A 22,927-nucleotide genomic window follows, 5' to 3' on the forward strand; every position below is an offset into this window, starting at 1 on the left:
TCTAATACTGCATCCTAACACCATTCGCACGTGTTTGACTTCATACTTCAACCATCAGCAAGAATATCTGTAAGTGGAAATAAGGGCCTGGACCCTCTGCTTTGAGATGGGTAATAAATAGGTAAAAAAGACACTATGGACACTGGCAAGGACACAGGCATCTAAGAAGGTGACTTCCAGTATCACTGTGGTTCAGAGGCTGTGTGAAACCACACGTGAAGAACTGAAAAGCACTGTTCTAAAAACGCAGATGATCTTTCTGTTGATACGTGAAACACGGTACAAGACTATGCTCTTACTGCAGTGAAGTTTCACAGGGAGATGAAGAGCTGACGAGTTACACGAGTACGAGCTCTTCCTAGCTCTTTTTTTTTTTTCCCAAGTATTCAGTCTCTCCAGTTTTTGAGCCCTTATTATTCTTCAGGAATGCTATTCTTCTGTTTTCTTTTTTTCTTTTCTTTCCTACGTGTGTTTGCGTGTTTGCTTGGACTTTCAGAAAAGAAACACACGCTGTAGCTAGAGGCTGGCCATAAAATGGTGAAAGTCAGTGAAGTTACATTACGTTCATGGTAACTTCTTCTCTTATCATGTTAGCCAAGTCAATGTTTAGAGTCTGATTTTTCATTCATGTCGGATAATTAGTTTCTTGTTAATTCTGAAATCAAAGGATTACCTTAGGGTCTATACAGTGAGAACTTCTCTCTCTTGAACTTAAAACCAACATTAAAAAAAAAAAGAAGCAGTTATCATAGAAAATGTTAAATCAAATTGGCTCCATTGTGGAAACATGCTCAGTAAAGAAACTATCTTTGTCTTTTAAATAAAACAAATATATCATTTCATGCAACCTCTGATTTTCTGATTCTAAAAGTGGCTGTTTTGTTGCTCAAGTGATTTTCAGCTCCTGCATTACCACCAGCAGGAGTCTGTATATAAAAGTCAAAATACTGGAAATATATTTAGGTTTTCTGAAACCTAATTCTTCCATAGTGATGCTTATTTACGCACATTCCTGTGTTTTAAAGGTAAGCATACACTGACTATTTGGAAATGATCCAGCTATCAACAAGAAATTCCATGTGGAAGTGCCCTACCTGTTCCAAATTGTAAATCCTGTTACTCTTCCCTCTTTTACTGGTTAATTTGTTTCTGCTCCTATATGCTTTCAGCCGATCTACAGAGTCAGAGGTGAATCTAGGGACAGTCACATACATCCCTCTACATATTGAAGGATAAAAACAAATTTAGTATTTCAGGAAACAAAACTGCCTGTTCAGGAGAGCTCTAAAGGTTGCACACCAGCTTGTAAGATGAGTGAAGTGGAAAAGCCAAAAGGGCTCTTGTACAAAAAAAAAAACGTACAAATGTGCAGCAGGACCTTGATTGCAGTTTTCAAAGACACAGTGCAATGACTGTAGCATTACTAACAGAGAACAGATAGTTCTCATAAAGTGAATCACAAAATACTCACTCCCTGCCCCGGGTACTGAGTTCACACTTGTGTTATCTAGATGCACTTTAACAAGAGCCCCATGGAATTGCTTTTGTTTAATTACAACCTGAATTTGGCCAAACAAGTAGTGCTTTTTATGTACCCAAATTCTTCTGGGTACGTAAAAAAGAGAAGAACAGATACAGTGTGTAAAACAACTTTCCATAATTATGTTCAGAAGAGCTTGCCATCACCAGAATATAACTGGCCCTCTAGATTCCTTCTAATCCTTTCCTAGATATAGTGAAATCAAGACCCAAATCTGAAAGAAAGCTTCAGTTTTCTTAGTCCAAAAATTTGAGAATACACAGCAGTAGCACAGCTATATGCCCAGTTTCAATAGTGGTTAGTTAAATGCAAGAGTCCACTGAGGCTCTTGGACATTTCAGTCTTTGCACAACCAAATTCACGGGTAAATGACAAACGCAGGTGAACTTCTAGCTACAGACTGCTCCCAAGGCCTGATGCTTTTTACAGAAGAGAAATGCCTTGCTCTGCTGAGAGAGCTCCACTTTACATTTCTACATTTTCAGACCCCATCTCTCTCTTGTCTCTCTCAGCCCCTTCCTTGTAAGAGAAACTCAAAAACTGAAACGTCCTTGGTCTTTGCAGCACTGCTCAGCAACCACCAAAAAACATTGGTGCATTATAGACAATGTTTTTTCCCCTAAAGGCAAAACATAGCATTATACCAAACACTATGAAAAAAAAATCAACGCTGTCCCAGCTGGAAACAGCACATAGACGTAGGATAAAGAACAATTTAAAGGAATTCTATCAATGTGGAGAGTTAAATTCAAATTTACACATTTGGGTTCACAGTGGTATTACCATATTACATTATTATCAAACACTTTATCTCTGTTTATCTGACGCTTTTAGTTCCAACCACCACTTCAGTTTTTACTTCAAGGGAATCGCTCCATTATTCAGAGCTAAAGAAAGGTGCAAAGGGGTTTTTGGGAAACAAGCACTTGTTTTGTCTTAGTCCATGAGGAAAGCTATTGAGCGCAAATGAATAGGGGTTACTTTCCTCATCTTATTTTTTTTATTCTTACAATGACATCTTAAAAGCAGATGTTATTTTATGGCTTCACTGGGACTATGAAATCTACTGGATGTTTATACATGCTATTTCCTTTAATTTTCAGTATTTAAGAAGTCCAGCTTCACTTAATGCTTTATGTAAAGATCCATCTATCCATTTTCTTACTATTTTTGTTAGTTTACTTTTTGTTTGATTGTTTTTTTGTATTAATTCCTGCCTGTTCTAGCCAAATCAGCAAAGCTCTTTATACATAAATCATGTTCCTTTAAAAGATGACATAACAGTATCTTATGGAAACACCAGCAATAGCTCACGTTAGCTATTCACAGAAACCGATCATGACTGGAAAGATTACTAATGATGTGTTTAAGATGAGTTTTGAATTGGGAATTGTTCCACTATGGTAAACACTGCCCAGCTATCTTGCTATCCTTAAATGAAATAATTCACACTGCAGTTCCAACTAATTTACCCTCTGTCATCTCTTTACGGGAAACAGATGTATAATACTAAACACAGCTCGTTGAAGATCCAAAAAGCCCACAATGAGAGAACACATTTTTTTCTTTAAAAGCAGGTGCATGCATGAAAAATATGTCTATGACAAAGATTAGACAAGAAAAAAAAGCAATATGTACAGTTCACCTAAAGATTTACACAATATGTAATTATAGGAACAATGATGGATCCCCAGGAAGGCATGAAAATTTGTGAGCAGATAACCATTTGCTAAAATACGAAATAAAACCTTTTCATTAACCTACTTTTATGTCTTCTATATATTTTTCTTTTCATTTAATCCTATGAAATTTGTTCTCGACCTCTCTTGCATATACACATCCCACAAAGTATATTTCATGGACATGCAACATTCGTAATATAGACAAAAGAATGACAAATGCCTTTTTTCACGTTGTAAAGTACACCAGTATATGTGCTAGGATGTTTCACAAGTGAAGGCATTTCTCAGACTCTGTGACATAGTGTGAATATTCATTGCAGCACGGCTGTACACGGCATAATAAAAGTGGTAGTAGAACCTGGAGTTAACTCACAGGCGATAGTACTTGGTGACTTCTCTGGAAGATTCAGAAAGAAAACTAACATTAATAGTTTGTTTATACTAGAAACAGCTTACCTGTTTGGGAGTGTGGTACACAGCTATACAGCTAAAGCAAATGAAAATGATATACAGAAAAAAATACTTGCAAGATACAGATATTACTGATGAATGAGTGAAATGCTGTACTTCAAAATGTCCTGCATGGGACCAAGTAACAGCCCAGAAAGTTAGCCAGCATTTCAGTATCATGCATTAGCTTTACTTAATTTTCAGTGAACAAACAAACCAACAAACCACATCAAGAGAGCTGTAACAGATACAAAACTGCTTTTAAAGGTAAATAATTTGATCAAAAGCACTATTACGTCATGTTATAATTCTTTCCAGAACAACAAATCTCCTAGCTTCCCATTCTTACTAGAAAACCCCTTGTTCCAACCAGCTGTAATGTATGCTTTGAATTCATACTTGTATGCAGTCGTTTTTCTTTACTGCAAGAGAGCAGCTCATAATTTCATTGAATACTGATTTATGATAGAGCTGCACCTACAAAGACAATTGACTGCAAGATATTTAGAAGACAAAAACTCTTCACAACAATGTAGGTCTCTCTCTGAATACAGAGGTTCAGGTATTTTACATACTCTTAACCCAGTGTTGAAAGTACTTCTCTTACCCCTATCCTCTAAACTGGGTTGGCCACATTTCAGGTATGTATCAATTATGATACTTCAAGAATATGTAGTCTACAGCAATTTTTAACTAACTTTAGATTTACTACAGTATTGCTAGAGGAAATTCATTTCTATGAAAGCTGTATATTCACAGTACATTGTCAAAGTATTACATATTACATTAATACTTCACTGTGCTTATAAACGTTAATATAGGTTATTTGTTTATTACTATGTCAAGGTTATTCATCATATGCAGTGTCAGAAAACACACGCTGACATCTCATATCATCTGCTTCAAGGGCAAGAACCAATGTGACCTTTGACACCTTCTTTTAAAAAGGATGAAATCATTCCACAGGAATAATGCTATACTGCACAGCTCCCTTTAGGAATCAATCTGACATATATGGTTTCTAATTTTCCATATTGTAGCATGGCTTGTTAAGCTAATTTTGGCTAATTTTCTCCTCCAAGTTTAGACCAGTAAAACTTCAAAATATTTTTTGTTATTTGGATATTATTTATGCTTCCTACCTATTCACTACAAAATGAAAATTTTGAATAATTGGTTCTTCATTTATTTCACTGGAGACAATCTTAGTTCTGCTTGAGCAGGGAAATCATGCCTACCAGTGATTTTCTGCATCTGTACTGCATCTGTAATCAGGAGATATTTTAAAACTATTTGGGGCTGTCACTGTTTTTCCTTCCAAAGTCTACTAAAATCTCCAGGAAATCCCTCTTCATTTTTATTTGTGTTTCTTGCTTTACAGTTCTCTTAGTACTCCCGTTGTCAGTGGATAAACATATGTGCAACTGAAATCGGAGGTACAGTTTCTACTGAAGAATACAGTGAATATGTATATTGAAATAAAAAACCCTGGAAAGTAATCTAAAAGAATGGCAGTGGTAAAAATGAGAGATTATCTGTGAACAACAGAGCTCTGCTTTCAGCTGTTTCAGCACCACCATAGTGGAAACCAGATGCACAATTTGAAGGACGAATTTAGATGCAAAGCTACATGTGTTATGACAAGGTATACACATGCTCTTGAAGCATATGTGCATTTGTACAGGTAACTAAATGAACTTCATCAGTCTCAAAGTGAGTACATTTTAGGAGAGAGAGGGATGAGATTCACATGAATTGGTAATTATATTATCTGCACATGATACTGATTTCACTATAAAATTCAACCAAGGAGAATGCAGCATACTTTGACCTAGCTGATAAAAGGTCAGAAAGCAATTTTGAATAATAAATGAGACCTGCTGACCTCATGACCCGAGTCTGGCAGGGTCAGCAGCAGTCCTCTCACCAGATGCTGATGGCAGATATACAGATGCAGACAGCTCAGCTAATGAGCTTCCTGCATAAGGGTTTCATATCCAGTGACATTTAAGTGCTACGCAGTATATAAAATAAACTTCCAGATAATCTACACCATAAAAAATTAAAGTGATACTTACAGAGAGGTGTAATACAACATTGTAATCCCCGCTACAGCAATTATTTTACTGCTTCATCTAGATTGCCTTTAGCCACAAAGTATAATACCTTACTAACATTTCCTATGAGGTCTATTCTCGTCATATGTATACAATTCCCATTTGGAGGATGTACTTAGAAGAGGCATAAGTTTGATAGTACCTCCTGTAATATGAGTCAGCAAAAATCCGTTATAAGATATATTCAGTTTTATTCCATTTAAATTTTTTATTTAGGGGGTAAAAGAGAGGCCTAAAGTATGTAAGGCCAACAATGATTTTCTCCTGACCACTTCGTAAACCATGCTAGTCAGAAAGAGTTACAAAGCAGATGACTCACGAAGAAGATAGAACACAATACTAGAATTAAATATCCATCATTAGTTTCCACTCTACAAAAGGCCTAGGATCACTACCCCATTTGGGTCTGAGCTGCACAGATTGCTATTTCCTTAGTCAGCTATGCTCCAGCTACTTGCATGAATTTGCAGCAATACTTCTACATCTTTGTGTTTGTCCTCCATTAATTAGCAGCTTCATATTAAGCTTCTAAATACCATTCTGGAAGACGTTTTGAGATCTGATCAGCAAGGGAAAATAACTGCTTGGTTATCCCGATATCTAAGTATTTGTCTGTGGATAAAATACAGGAGCTACAAAATCCTTAGGACTTATGTCTTAAAAGTTGCTGTAAATTACTTTTCAAAAGAATGCTCCTTAGATACAGAAGTCTAGAGTCTACATTAAAATTCTACAGAAAAGTAACTGTGGTCTGTTCAGTTCTGTATTACTGTGCATAAGTAGTGTTTAACTTACATAGTGGCTGGTATTTAAGAACTTAGAACCTTTCAACACTGAACAGAGATGGAGAAAAACTGCTGCCTCATTTAATAGGAGAAAGGGAGGCATTATATATCATGAAGATTTTCCTCCAATCATTTTAAGATTTCCTCCAACCTTTCAGTTTAGCTGAATGTCTACATGCTCTTGGCATGCTATTTATATTTGTCAAAACATTTGAAATTCCATATACTTCTGTGACTTTTAAAAATATTTATATTCTCTTCAAATCAACCAGCTTTTAAAATTACATTTATAAAGAAACCTTATAATTTTTCTTGCCTTTCTTTAAGCTCTATTTTAGCCATATATTTTCAGAGACAGAGTCAACGGAAAGGAACGTGACCTCCCCAAAAGTCCATACAATCAATGTATGTAATAACTTTGTAATATTTGCAGAGTTATTTACATTCTTCTTATACTCCCACAGTCTATCAGCTCATCTGAGTGCCGCTGTGCAACTTTTGACTGAAATGCAACACCTGACATTTATAGATGAAATTTACCTCCACAGTGGTGAGTGGCATACCACTAGGGAGAGAGAATCTGCATCCATCTGATGCAGGGGCTGCCAGGAGCCATTTAGATCTTTTTAATCAGTGCTGATTAAGGCAAGTCAGATGACTATCCTCAAATTTATCACTGCCTTTAAAGACCTTGTAGCAGCCAATAGCTAGGGTATCCAGCACAAGGGATTGTCTTGACCACATGTCCTCCCTTTGCACTTGTAAAGACTTTGCAAGGAGAATTAAACACTGTCTCTACATAATCTATCCCAATTTTTCACTGAACCATGTGTGTGTGTCCAGAATGCAATTCTTGGACTTCAGTATTGTGTGCAGATACCAATTAAACTCATTGTTAGTGAACTCAGCTTTTAAATCTTACTGCATTCATTTAGGGAACCAGTAACACTAATCAGCTCCTGTACTTCCAGCCTGTATGCAATTGAAATAAAATTTGATTATAAATATATTAGATTATAAAAGTTGCTTTAAAAAATCTCCTTGCAGCTTTGCTTCATGTATTTAAGGCAGCAGCAGACTACATAAGGAAAAAAAAATCTTACTGCATCCAGGGCATCAGGAAAAGTATTTAGGTTTGCTTGATTGCTTTTCTGCCACAAAATAACATGTGTATTCCAGAGAGTCTGCTAGACTTCCTTAAAAATATTACATTCACTCTGGTTTACAACTGACATGAGTTCTATAGTGGACAACCACTGTCAAACCAACTTTAACTACTTCCATGCTGTTTCCTCATCCTACTGACGAGTGCCTTGGTATTCCATCATACCTCTCTCTCTCTCAAAAAAAAAAAAGAATAACTCTGGGATCTTTGGGAAATATCATAAAAGGACAAACAAACAAAAATCCCTCCATCCAGACTGCTCTGTTTAATAGTCAGGGAAGCACAAGTCATTCTGAAAGCCAGTGAAGAGTTGTTTGCAAAAAATTCATACTTGATGAGTCCCTAGAGGCTATATGCACCAGCAGAAGCTTCTGCCCAACAAAGTGAATATTCCATTACATACATCACATAGGTTTATGCTGTTTACTGCTAAAACAACGTGAGGCAGAACAGTGCAGTCTGGAATTAGATTCACAGCCCTGAGATGCATTTCTTAAACCATATCTGAAAATATTTTTTTTCAAGAGAGAGGAGGAGCTCCATAGCTACATAGCTCTGGCAAATGGTATCACCTGTAAGCAGAAATTCCATTTTGCTTTGCACAGCAGCTTTCTCCCACGTATGCTATTTGAGAGCCAGGAGCCAAAAAAGGGTAGGGTTAGGCACAGCGGAGCCCCCCCCCCCCGATTAGTGTGTGGAGAGAGTGGATCTCTGGGACTTCACTATGGGAAGTAGAAGTCAAAAAGGTTATTGTATTCAACTGGTAACACAATAACAGCAAATAGGCAAATATTTCTCATAGAAAATCATCCCAAGCAGGTCCTTCACAGTAAATTTGTTAACCAAATCTCCTAGCTGTGCCCTAATGTACCCCCTGGCCTTGTGCAATTGTGACAACAGTTAACTCAAGGTAAGCTGCAATTTTCCTTCCTTTGCCCTCCTTTTCATGCAGCACAATGCCAACCCACAAAGAATTTTATTTTCGGTACTGCACATCTATGTCACAGAAAATGAGAATTGTCTCTATATCTGTATTGTTTACTTCACAAACCCAAAGGATGCATTTTTACTGTTACTTCTGAACTCTAAATGAGGAAAATGTAAATTAGTACTGTCCGCTAAAAATCAACATGCTTTCCAGACTGTACAATATTTATTCTTCTTAACCTGAAATAACGTATTCCCAAGAGCAATTAACATGCCTTATCTTCTTTCTTTTTCTACTAAAACTGTTACAGAGAAAATAAGAAAATTAATGTTTCATTTGCGCATGTTTGATCTAATCTTGATCCAAATTGTAGTCTTAGTTGCTAATCTTGAGCACAATTACACTCGAGAGGACCTACATTTGTATGCCCCAGAACAGATTTTGCGTTCTGTGGCTTTTAAATTCTATTACAATGTATTTTCACAAACCATTTTTTCCATGAGAAGATTATGAATTGCCTTGATGCTGACCACGTATTGCAGTTTCGTAATTTGCATGAACTGGTTATTTTTTAAGTAGAACTTTAACTTTTTTATAGTAATTAAACATATTGCAATTTAGTTTTATTTCACAGTTTATCTTCGTTCCCAGCAACACATTTTATATGGTTTCTGTTAGTCAGAAAGCAAAATACTTTCTCAGTTTGGATTTTTTTTTTTTTTTTTTTTTTTTTTTTTTTTTTTTAAGATTTTAAGGCCAAAAGATAAAATGCTAAAAATGCGTGAGCTACACAAATACTTGTAAAGTTTGTATCTATATATGAAAACTCTTCTGCCTCCCCATATTTTATGCAATTGTCCTCATATCCATTCTTTAACCTTTACCAACCTTGAAGTCCGTTTTATATTGTATCAGAAGCGCAGCTCATTTGCAGACAGCTGCAACGTGAGTTTTCTTACCCTGCCCTGCCATTGACCTACAACCTGATTAGAAAGAACCACCTTCTTTCAGACTGAGAAGTTATTCATTTACCATAATAGCTCTATTTTGGGCCTTCTCAGCAAAAACAGGCAATTGTGCCCAAATAGCACAAGGTTTTGTGATATCAGCCCCATTTTATATATGGTGACAAAAGCACAAGGATATTTCACTAATGACTAGCTCACAATCAGAAAAAAGAAAATTCATAATTAAAAATAGACTTGAAACATAATTTGTAAAAAAATAAGTGTTAGAAATTGATATTTCACATTTATATGAATTTGTTTTAATTTTATGCTTTACATTATGGACCTTATTCATTGAATCAAATCTAGTTTTCTAGTAGTCAATTATATGAAAGTCAACTTTCAGGTGTTACCATTCCTTGAGAATAAATGAAAACATGAGATAATCAGAGACTATTGGATAGCAGAAACAAAATGTTTCTGATGAAAACAATTAGTCACAAGCATTACAAGTTGAAATTCAGTTCAGTGTTAAAGAGACAGTTTAGAAGCACATGGTACATTTATCACAGCTCCACAGACAAGTTATTGAGCTGTCTGTGAAAAACAGAGCCAAACAGGAAAGCTTTCAGCAGAAAGCAGTGGTTGAGGTCCTTGATTGATAGAGTTAGATGATGCAAAGCTGTCTGATGGCCTTTCTGCAAAATAAAGTGAAGGAACTCAAGGTCTTTCATGACGATCTCTGACCACAGATGAACAGCTACTTTATTACAGCACAGATTGAGGTTGCACCTTAGTCCATATTCTGCCACTTTTGGATGCACACGGGTAACTTTTACCAACAATCCACTGTGTTTAACACGTCTGCCATCTTTAAATGGTTTTAAAAGGGACAGTAGGTTGCAGTAGTTAAAAGCTTTGCCTCCTGTCTGTGACTGAAAATAATACAATCATTTTTATCACAGGCTTCTTACTGCAGAGAAAGGGCTGATTGTTCAGGAACAAGTGTCTCATTTAAAAGTAGTAGAAAAAACACCACTGTGCATAAAAGGCAGTAACAACCTGCTGTGCTTTTCTAAAATATAATCTCTCTCTACCCAATATTTTTCAAGTGTAGTTACCCAATATTTTTCAAGTGTAGTTCTGTTTTACACTGACATGATGCTACTGATAGATCTCATAGACTAACTATATAGTCACCAAAAATTACACTACAGTTGCTTTTAGCAAAAATGATACGTTCATCTCTAAGCTTGAGTTATATGGGGAAAATATCCTCAAAGCAAAAGAGTCAATTCTGCATTTGTTAGTGATGTAAAAAATTTATAGCCAATTGCCTGTAGTTCCAGGTTTCCCAGTCTCAGAAACCAATGGGTTCTGCCATTTGAGTCATGGTGTGAAGCAAACATAGGTTACAACATTTAAAATTAACGCGCTTACTTAAGCCTTACATTATTGTCTGATATACACATACTTAGGAGAATATATGAACATTTTCTTCACTGCTTAATTGTCTAAACCCTGCTCACTAGTACTCAGAACATCTCTCTGATTATCCTTTGCTTTGCATAACTGAATACACTTTCAGACTCTATTTTTCAAATGAAGATAACCATCATCTTGTCACTGCTGTCCAACTCTGAAGAGTCATAAAGAAGTAAAAAAACATGGGGAGACTATGCCTGTTTCATACTGACACTTCTGATTTTTGAACAGCAGAAATTTCCACAAACAATTTTCCAGAGTGTATGAGTTTGATTATCCCCTCTTTTAGCTCAAGTCCCTGTCTCAAGCTCACGGCAGGCTCAGCAGAAGTTGGACTCACATCGCTCTCATTTACACTCTTTTGAAGAAAAAATGTATTTTCAGACATGTAAGGTTTTTCCTTAATTCTCTCCTTTTCTCTCTCTCTCATTGGCAAGGCCAAGGCAGCGCCACTGATATTTGGAAGACTTTCATTTATCTTTGCAGTCAGTCATATGTTTCAATTTGTACTATTCTGTTAGCTCCCTTGTTTCAGTGAAGTGCAAGAGCTTAGATCAGAACGCTTTATGGTAAAGCCCAAAATACTTATGCCTCCTCAGGAGATGGTTCAGCAGAAAACCAAAGTGTCAGTGGCTGCAAAAAGCAAAATTCTAACGTGGAAAGTTTGTATACGCAGACTACTCAGCTTTCTAACAATTTCTGCTCACAGGTGAGGAATGAGCCTTACTGATGAGCCATCTGTTCAATACATTTCTTCACCACCTCTATCTGCCTTAGTTTTAACGTCTGTGATAATTACTGCTCCCCTGACTGTCTTCCTCATAATAGTTTCTTCTTTCCATTACCTTGGTTTAATATTTACTTTAGAGGCTGCTGCCAGAATTGTCTCCTGTTATGGAACTCAGTCTTAGCTATCACAGGATTGACAGGAGGAAATCTGTTCTGAAATCTTGACTCGGGAGGGGCTGGTTATAAATTTTTTTTTAAATGATTTTACTATTTTTTCCTCTAATTGCACACTCCAAATATGACAAATGCATTTATCTTGATGTTAAGTCACAGTCACCTTAGATAAGTTTATATAATAACTAGGATACTACTATCTGGTGAAATAAGGCAAAGTTGACAGCAGAATACCTGCCAGGATTTGGCATTCAAAATAAACAGTACCTCTTATGTCAGGAAGATACTATGTAATTCTGTGAGCTGCTCAAAAAACAAAGTGCCATGCAGTAGCTATGGTTTTTAAACAGAAAATACGTAGACAAGTACATTAATTAATGATAGTATTATTACATTTTGAATGTAATAATGAGCATTTAGGTTTGAATTCACAAGCTCCTTTTTCATGGTTGCTATGGATAAAAACTTGTGTGCTCAGCTTTCAACTCAGTTACTTTAAAAGAAAAAATACCCAATTATACAATAACATATGCCAATAGCTGATTTAAACTATACTGTTTTAAACACTTTACTTGATTTGATTTGTTTGGATTTATTCCTACCAGTGAATACAGTAACAAGTCTTGCAGGGATTTATGCAAAAGGAGATCTTTAGTCTAGGATTTGCTCCTATAACATGCAAAAGACTTTCCTCACCGCAGTGCAACCTGATAAAGAGGCCCTCAATTGTTGGGCTAGATACTTGAAGAGTGAAAATAACACTGGTTACTATTAACAAGACAGGCGTTAGGAAAAAGATTTCCTTCTTAAAACTTCAATCTGATAGTTTGTATGCACCTACAAAACTCAAAAGAAACATCTAATGCGTTTTCAATTATTTCAAAGCAACACTTCTCTTTGTTTAATACTGGGAGCACTGTTTTTATATCCTAAAATTGATCTATGAGATTGCATGGTTGCATAAGGTCAGCCTTGGAATGAAATCCCTTTAAATATAAAACACCATGTCTGCTTGAAATAACTAAAGGTGTTTTTAAAATGTGCATTGGCTTTTTCATTTCATTAAGATTTTTGGATGAATCCAGTTGCTAAATGGTTGTTCTAGTAACTGGCCTGTCATCTGGAAATGTTCTTAGATTGTTTTTCTGACACAATGTCCCTGAAAAAAAGTTGGTCAGTGTGACATAGAGAGCACAGGTTTGCCTATCACGCTGATTACTTGATGTAATAGTAAGCAAGCTTAAGTGAACTGTGTGTCTTCAATCTTTCCAATCACTTAGGGATGGGCACCAGAGGATACCATCCATCATCCATGGCCTGAAACATATGGTGCATCAGCAATCTTAGGCTGACCTAAATGATAGTAAAAGCTGCTACACTGTTCACAATAAGAAATTGTTGTTCACTGAATTACAGGTTTGTGATTAGATTGCTAACATGGCCAACTTGATGTATAAGTGAAGTGTCCAGGAAAGATATTCCCTAGGATCCTCTGAAGATTAATTTATACCCTTGAAATGCGCACCAATCACAAAATGAAAAAATACGTCAAGATATTTTTCTTGTGAACAAAAAAAACCAGTGCAGTGGTTACGGCTATTAATTTATTTTTGGCAGTTTTAGCCAACAGAATACAATAAACAAGGTCTTAAAGGTTTTTGTTTTCTTGCAAGACATTTACTACTTGATTCCTGAAAACACAGAGCACTACAAATCTATCTTTTTCTATAAGAGACAGCCTCTTCCTTAAAAAGACTGATATATTATTGCAAATATCACACAGCTGGCAAAATACTGAAAACTCTTCATTTTGTATTATTATATTCTCCTCTATTGTTTCTACAAAGCATCTATTTTTAGGATAGTCCACAAAACAGAAATCACACTGTAACGTATCTGCTGATCCCAAAATTATTAATCTTGCTTCTCCATAAAGTAGATTATGTTCATAATGTTATCCTTAATCAATTTTGGAAAAACGCATCTTCATCACACGATTAAGGTTTAAACTGCAATACCAACTTTGGAGTTACAGGGATGAGCGGAGAGAGGAGGGAGGCTATTACCCCACAGCAGCTACCTTTCTTGTATCCACTCCAGGTGACTGCACTGAATTTCACCACAAATGGTGAAATACATGTTTTAAGAGACACAGTCAAAGAGTGAAGAAGATTTCAAGAGCATTGACTTATGACTGTGAACTGTATTAGAGTATAACTGAAAAAAATCAGCACACATCTATGATGACGACCATTCAAGATCTTGTATGAAAAACAGCTTACTCCAGGCTAACTTCAGAGAGAAATTACACCCTTATGAACTGCAAACTCCAGATAAATGATTTTGCAAATATGGCTACTATATGCAATTATCACAAGAAGAGATTGGCAAAAGTGATTCTCTTTGCTATACTTTTCTATCAGTGTAACACTTTACTGTCCTGATACACGTGAGGCAGATCTTCTTGCTTCTTCTGTCAGATCTGACCTCCTACTGATGCTTTAGATCTTTTTTTTCTTATGACATAAAAGTCCTTAACCCCATATGAGCCAGCTTAACAACATTCCTAACCATGCAGCTAAATCATTAAATTTCATTACACAAAGGAAAGCACAGCTTTGCAATCATGATCACCTCACTACTCTTCAATGTAGCCTATTGCCAGTAGTACAATTTATATAATATACCATATATCATGCCTTGACATCAATAACAATGGTCACTGGTAAAACTGACTCCTTTTGAACCTTTCAAGAGGTGCTAATTAATTAATTAATTTTTTCCTGTGGCTGAAGGAGGTCTTAATTTGCTAACTTGACCAGGGGCATACCTATTTGATCTCCCTTATTTTTTTTTATCAATGTTATTTTTTTTTTCTGAAAATGGAGATTAAAACTAGTGCCTGCTTATATTATATCTAAATACAAAAATGTGTTGATTTTGCTAAATAAATCGTAAACCTGACCTGATATAGCAGTGGTAGAGAATAGAATGTACATACCAACTATTAATTACTTTAAAAAAAAACATCTCACAGTTTCAGATTCCTTCACCCTCCTCACTAGGCTATCTGAGCATCTTCTGGTAGTGCAGCAGGTGATGCAACTAACATCCATCATATGAGAACAATGCTGGCACTTGGTCCTTAGGGAATAAGCAATAGGTATTTCAAGTGTGACAGAAGGTTTCCAAGAGTAGGAAAAAAAATATTGTGCAGATATTTACTTTGATTTGATGCAAAATCCTTAGGTGTACTGGAAAATTTTCTGCATTTGTTATCATTTGAATCGACTTTATTTTGGTACAATACAAGAAGTGACTTTAAAATAGATTAGTGAAGCAAGATATGTATGGACCTAACTTTACGACTTAAAATAAAAATAAAGCTTCTTTTAAAACACCTGGTGTGGAATAGGAATGAGAGGAGAAAACTTTGAACAATACAGCTATGAATTTCCCAAATTTGGAAATCTTTTTCTGCTATTTGGTTCTACGTACCACCTAAACATGAAATACTATTTCTGTTATTATCTTTTATCTGCTTTGAAACAATGAAATAATCATTATGTGAACACAGAGCTAAAGAAAGCTTTCTATGAGGAAATAAACTGGTTCAGGTTTGACAGTATGCTCAGCAAATTAAATCCAGGATTAATCAGAAAATAATGTAGATTAACAGATTTTATGCATTAGAGGTCCTTCACACGACTGAGTGTAAGGCCACTGAAGGTGCAGATGCTTGAAAGAGATGCTAGAAAGCAACTTTTTAAAATTTAATAAAACAAAACCAGTAATACAAAAAAGAGCATAGACTGAGGTTTGCTTTATGTTATAAAAAGCTAAAATAAAACCAATACTACTCCAATAACAAGATTAATCAAAGCATGACATAATCCATTAATTGCACATGGCACACTGGTCTGGCTTCCTAACTGTCCAAGACAATAGAAGTCATAGCTACCTGAAATCAAAACCATTCAAACCATTTTACTCCTTACAATAAGAAACAGACAGAAAACACAGCCCAAAAAAAGTACTGCCAACTTCTTCCAAACCTTTTTCAAGCAGGGTGCGTAAACACAGAAAAAACTCCCCTAACCTAGGGAACTTCCCTCTTTATTTATCTTTTCCCCTACTCCTTTCTCAGAGAAGCATCTAGCTCTCCAGTCCTTCTCGTGTAGACTCTCATACATACATCCTGCTTTTCAGTTCATATTGAATCCACATGCAGTGCTCCATTACAGGCCTGAGGCTGCATTTGACTTGGTTTTAAAAAAAAAAAAAAAAAAAAAAAAAAAAGGATTCTGTGAACTTCTAACAGCAAAGTTAGAAGCTAATTATTTTATAGGAAGAAATTAATAAACACTGTAAAAAGGTGAATGCAGAGCATCACCTTCAGTTCAGAAAAAATAGTGGAAAACTACTCTAAGTATTATGTTATTGATTTGTTCTGCTCTGCAGCTAGTAGCATGGAGCTAAGCTAATACTCATAATGAATGCCTATACATAGGGGTACTTTTTCTCCCTACTTTTCATGATAGACATATAGAAAATTCTCTACTTCACAAATATTAGCAGAGATAGTTCCAGAGGAGGAGCTGCTCTTAGAACTAAAGTATTCTGTGCATTCTTTTTTTTTTTTCTGTTGTTTTAGTCATTATCATTGTAGTGAGTGGAATAAGGACAAATAAACTGTGCTCAGTGAATTGCTTACAGTACAGGCAATGGACAACTGAGAATCTGAGCCCTTAAATTCTGGATATTTTAAAGTTAACATAGTAGAAGAATAAACTTCAAAATGTAATGTAATAGAATTTTTAAAAAAAGATTTTGTAGTTTCTCCATTTTTTGATTAGCTCATGTTCATAGATAACGGTGAAAAGAAATTCTGACATATAAGAAATCAAACTTTACATTGTAATCTACACACTTATTTTCCACATTATGTTCACATCTCTTACATTTCTAAGAGAGCACCAAGAGGCTTATTTGACTCAGGGCCCTGTATTCTCAGTGATAGAATAAAAAAAAGGATTCAAACTAAACAGTAAGGATAATCAAATGTGAGAAATCTGAAAACTCTTTGACAAAGAAAAATAATTTATGCAAGGACACCTTCAGAACAAGGAAGCGAGGTGTGACAAGAGGTGGATCTTCAATAAAACGACAGCAGAGATGGCTAGGCTTATTTCAAAACAGCTAAGGTACTACTTTATACAAGAAGTACTTGCCATTCATTTATATTGAAGCCTCAACTCAGAACCAACTTCCATGTTTTTAAGTCCTGTACTGTAGTCTGCTTTTACCAAATAAACCTTTAAATAAATTTCAGAAATAGACTAAAAATGAGCCAGTGATAATTTTGTCTACATAAGCAAACGTTTTAATTTTTAAAGCTCGAAATAGAAAGTTGTTTGAAAATTTTCCTGTTCAGTATGTAAATACTGAAAAAAGCACAAAAACTATATTGTACATTTGAATTCAGAACATGCGTCATCCTTAATCCTTCCTTGACCAGTGTCCTAGAGCAATCCTATCCCTCCTAATGTTTTGGAGGAGTCTGAGATGGCGCCTGTACAATTTGATTTTGTGTAAAAATATGCACTAAATCTGATTTCTGCTACATTAAGGAGTTCTCTAGTAAAATATATGATGCATGGAATGAAATAAGCTGTAGTTCTAGAATGAGTCTTTAAGCTTGCTTCCTTTAATACTTGACCACTAATATTAAAGACTACTGGATCAAAATACAGTTTTAATTAGATATATAGGAGATGATACAGTAGTATAGATAAACCACAGGTTAGATGCTAAAATATAACATTGATTTGTATTCTTTTACTGGAAATAATTGTAACATGAACCTAGGATATAATACACTCATTTTTAATGCATATTCAGTACAGAAGAAATCTACTGCTATTACCAACCTGTACTTAAAGTCTATTCATCAAAAAAAATGCTAGATTAATTTGTTTGCTCTTTCAAAATCTAAAATGAGATTACAAATAAATCTCATTCCAATTAAGTGCTGAAAGGTTGATTATACAATCATTTCTTACTTTGCTTATTGCTAATGTGCACACACCACAAACTGGTCAGAGAGTTTTTTTTTAATGGCTTGAAATAATTCTAATAATTTAATGAGGTTTTGTTAAACACATGAACTTGTTCAACACAAAAAGTATAAAACTTCAGTTTTGCCTACATAACATTCTGCTCCTCCTGGCTAATAAGAAGAGGACAGGGAAAATAAATTCCATTTTATAGATAACATATCATTTTTATTTCAGAGTGAAAATATGCTTGTTTTCAACACGTGAAACCCAAGAATCTTCCCTGAGCAAAGCATGTTTCAGGACTTCACAGTTCCATCTTACTGAATAAAACATAATTCATGTAATTCTCTGACTGCTCAAATCTCTGATAATTATGAATTTTCCTCTAGGAAAAATATGTATTTACTCAGAAAGAAGTTGAAGCATTTTAAACTTCTTCCCTCACACTACTCAAAAAGTTGACCATATTTGCTCCATTTCAACTCTTATCAAATTTTTGACTTTGACTTTTTGACTCTTTTTGCAACTCCACATATCTTTATCTTCTTAATTTTGATTTTAGAATCTCTAAAGTATAGTCACTCTTCTGTATCAATAATCTCCAAATCATTTCCCATATTCATTTTAAAAAAATCTGTAAACAATTTCCTTAAGTGAACTGTGCGTTACTTCCCGCTCTAACAAAACGGGTAGATTTATTATCCTTTTTCTTTGAAATGTCTCTAACTTCAGTACCTTCTTAGCTCTATTATCTCCATTTTTATCACTCTGGGTTGGTGGGGTGACCTTCTCAGATTTTGCTAGACAATGAACTGTAAAAGATGCTTAATCTCCATACCCTTGATAAATTGAACTAGTTTGAGAAAGAAGCAGGAAGAACTATTGGTTCCTCTTCATCAACAAAAATCTTTAAAGTAGTCTGCATGAGGTAAATCATCTTTGCTTCCTTCAAAAATCTGCGTATCAAAAAAATATGATAAGATTCGTGAGACTCACAAATAGGTTATGAAAGCTTGCACAAATCGTTTACTTGCTTTCCTTTAGGAAATCTGCCATATTGAATGGTGCTTTTAATTTTTTCTTTGGCTTTCTTCCAGATGACTTGCCTTGGTCTTTTTTTGCTTCGTGTTATTTGAATTAGCATTTACAAAAAAATAATAAACCTATGTTCCACTTCAAAATGTACACTGTTAGACTCTCAACTGTTTTCACATTTAATCTCTTCTCTCAATTTGGAAGAGAAGAAGGTTATCAGTACTAGTCAATATGTATTCATCAAGGTTATGGCATCTTCTGCTCCGGAGATATACAAAACCCAGCTGCACTCCATCCTAATGCCACCTGCTCTAGGCAATCTGCTTTAACAAGAGAGTTGGACTCAATCTCCAAAGGTACCTTCCAATCCCAATGATTCTGTGATTGTGAATTTCTTTCAACGAAAAATCATGCACAGACAAAGTGTTCTTTTTACTACATCTACAAACCAATCTCAATAACCTTCATCATATCAGAAATGAGATCAAATTCTATTCCTGAAAGTTTTTTAACTAACAGCCAATTTCTGGGATTTGATTTCCACTAGAAGACTGATAAGCTGCTGCACATACATTGCTATGTTTCTATTAAAAATATTTTTTCGTATTTTATTTAGACTTTCATGTCAACTTTAGTTTCTTTCTGCCCATTATCCTTTCCCTTTTAGCTGTTTATCTCCTTTTATTTTTGTCTGGTGACTGCTAGTTCTAAGACATTCTAATTGGACACCTTTTTCCAGATTTTGCTTGATTACTTGATTACTGTTGGATATAGAACTAAGCAACAGCAAGAAAAACTGTTTTAAAGAATGAATATTAAATATGACACGAATTAAATCAAAACTTGAAAGTAGTATAGTAAGGGAAGTATAAAGACATCAGTCATGTTTTCAGCAATCAGGCAATCAAAGCTGAAGTTTTCATTGAAAGTAATCTCATCGACATTTTTTTTTTTGTTTAAATATACAGCCAAAAAAACTCACCTCCACTAATATGAAAAAGCAGGAGACTATAGGAAGAAGACACAATGAAAGAAAGTATCGAAGATAGAAGAACAACCCTTGTCCTCATCTGCACTTTATTGACAAAACAATAAGACTTTGCAGGCAAGCAAGAAGATTCACTTGTTATGCAGACAGATTTCCTAAAAGATGTGCATGAAGGTCACATGAAAAGTTGCATTTGCCCAGACTGATTTCTGAAATTAAGTGAAAGCCTCTGCTGCAGCTCACTACACATATCTAAGTGAACAGAAGCTGTTATATCTTGGCTTGCATTGATTTATCATTAATGAGGAAATAGAATTCTTTATTTGTAGATATGTAGATAAGTATTTGACAATACTTTACACTAAATTCTAAAACTTAGACTCTGCTCTCATGCTGGTATTTATCAGAATCAGCTTGTTCTTCCTGCAATAACTTATTTACTTAATTTATTAGTTTAAAAAGCTCCAAAATTACATATAAAAGACAAGGTTATAGATAATAGCTAGTTTCTAACTTTTACCTTTGCAAGTGTTTTGAGATTTCCATTAGAAAAGAAACAATTCTGTAGAACTTCACAAGAAAAATCACTGCAGAATGCCCAGTGGACTCAAATGAACTACAAAAGGGACTATCCCTTTTCCTTGTATCCAATCAGTGGACTATTGGATGAAATGGAATGAGCCTTTCTGCCATTTTTCTAGTAGTCTAGCAAGTTTGGCACATGATTGGGTATTACTACGTATGTGTGTCATAAGATCAAATACTGCAAATTAAAGACAAAAAAAGAACACCAGCAGATTCATTTCCTCTTAGTTTGGCAGTGGAAAACAACATCATTAGTAGTACCATTAACATGAGTTTTCAGTGTTTAGGAAAAAAACAAGACAAGATCAGTACAATGTACTTCCTCAGAATTACAAATAAATGTCAGAAAGAAAACAAAACAGATAAAACTTCAGCTTCTCTGATGAACAGAACCAAAGTTTACCAATATACTTGGAACTTGTTCCAAATGATCACATCTGTGACATTAGAAAATTACAACTGTTTGCATTTATATTTCCTTTTAATAAAATAGGAGAACGTAGTAGATCACAGCTAATGCCCTGTGAGCAATAATCTGTAAAAACTGTAAAGATAAGAATGCCAAATCCTGAAAGTTCTATTCAACATCTTAAATAAAAATGCAGTTTACTTCAGTAGCAACGTAATGAGTAAATCAACATTAAAAAAAATCTTGGGAATTTATTAATTCCAGTAAAACAGAAATTCCACGCAGTATAATGATTCTGATCTCCACTTCTACTCAAGGGGTCAGAGCATGTTCCCGGTCTTGAACTATGACTTGAACTTGAAACAATATTTAACCTTTATCTTCACATTGCACAAGATGACTGCTACTGTGCCACTCATCTATACAGATTTAGTAAGATACAAAATGACCTATGCATCAAATGAATGAGTAAAACCGGATATAATTATGTGTCTCAGTAATTACACTGACTGGACTCAGACCTGAGCGAGTTTTAAACAATTTCTACATATAATTACATCCCCAAACCAGTTTTATTCTAACCTACAAAAAATCCCTGAAGATTTTGTTAAATTCTTAATAAAATCAGCAAGTTTTGCAGTGCCTATCAGTAAACCATAATAGGCTAAAACAAGATTACTTGCTTATATACTGTGATGAATATTTTGGGATATTTCAGTTACAGTGTATCTTCTCTCAGACTGTACAGCAATAAAGTGATCCAAAGCAATCTCAAGTGTAAACAAAGAATAAGTTCATACGTAGAAATTACTCAAGTGTTTGCAGTTTGTTATATTCCAGCAATTCAAGTTTTAGAGAGACCATATTGTTTTGCTGCCTGAAACAAGTATTGGTTTTAGCACCCTGAAAGAAACAAATACATAACATTTTTTTTTGTGACAGGCACACACATCCAATGAGATCATAAATTAGTTTCCCAAGAGAGGGCTCACAATTAAGATAGGAACCGAAATACAAGCCATTTTATTTTAAGACTCAGCTAATGGATTAGGGGGAAAAAGAAGGTTTAGTTTCATAATATAAAATCTAGCTCAATCTTTTTTTTTTACTATAAACATTAGCACCACTGTAAAGTTGCAGAGAGTAGGCTTCTTGTAAAATGAAATGATCTAATTGTAAAATGCATTTGATATCTCCTTGCAGAGAGGTTATTTCTAAAAGAAAAATAAAATATTCTATACTAGATTTCAAAGTTATAACGTCAAGCAATTAATTTTTAGTGCTAAGACTGATGTCATGGAAAGGAAATTTGTAAAAATTTTAATGAGGTTTTACTGTTCCTATTTCAAGCACACTGCTTCCCTTATGTATTTACAATACTGGAATTACTGTTTGTAAGAAAAACTGCACAAGCAAAGAGACTTTATCTGTTCTTCTTTAATGTTGAGAGAATAGAAGCCCTTTAACTCCCCAGCAATCATTTGAAAAAAACTATAGGCCTGCTAGGATCAGAAGTAGGTCAGTAAACTTGTCTTGCACAGTAATAATGTATTATGAACTCATTCGGCTAACTTCTTTTGAGTACTAGAAGATGTTCTGCTAAAGGAATATACCAATAAATTTTGTACTTATATGACAAAGTTTTTAACGTACTGCAAATTCATCTGATTAGCTTTCCCAGTCTTTGGCCATGTCTGCAACTTACCATTTCCATTCTCTAATATAGCCAATGGCTCTCTGCAGGCTGCTGTCTTTCTCAAGGTTGTCATAGTCCTCTGAACTTCTGCCAACAGCACTGCTTGCATTGCCTCAATAATCTGCCATAAATGCAAATTATTATTGGATGATA

The 22,927-nt window shown here is 34.9% G+C and overlaps 1 protein-coding gene across 1 annotated transcript in view; it reads right to left on the bottom strand.

Moving 5' to 3' along the window:
• The window catches only part of WDR72 (WD repeat domain 72), a gene marked incomplete at both ends in the record, with an annotated part of 95,962 nt that overhangs the window by 15,440 nt on the left and 57,595 nt on the right, over positions 1-22,927 (bottom strand). The window contains one exon of the mRNA XM_079540737.1: positions 22,784-22,895. Within this exon, the coding sequence (XP_079396863.1) occupies positions 22,784-22,895 (112 nt within the window). The remainder of the gene's footprint in view (positions 1-22,783; positions 22,896-22,927) is intronic.

The sequence above is a fragment of the Tetrao urogallus genome (assembly GCF_951394365.1).
Source record: "Tetrao urogallus genome assembly, chromosome: 11".
Classification (NCBI taxonomy): Eukaryota; Metazoa; Chordata; class Aves; order Galliformes; family Phasianidae; genus Tetrao; species Tetrao urogallus.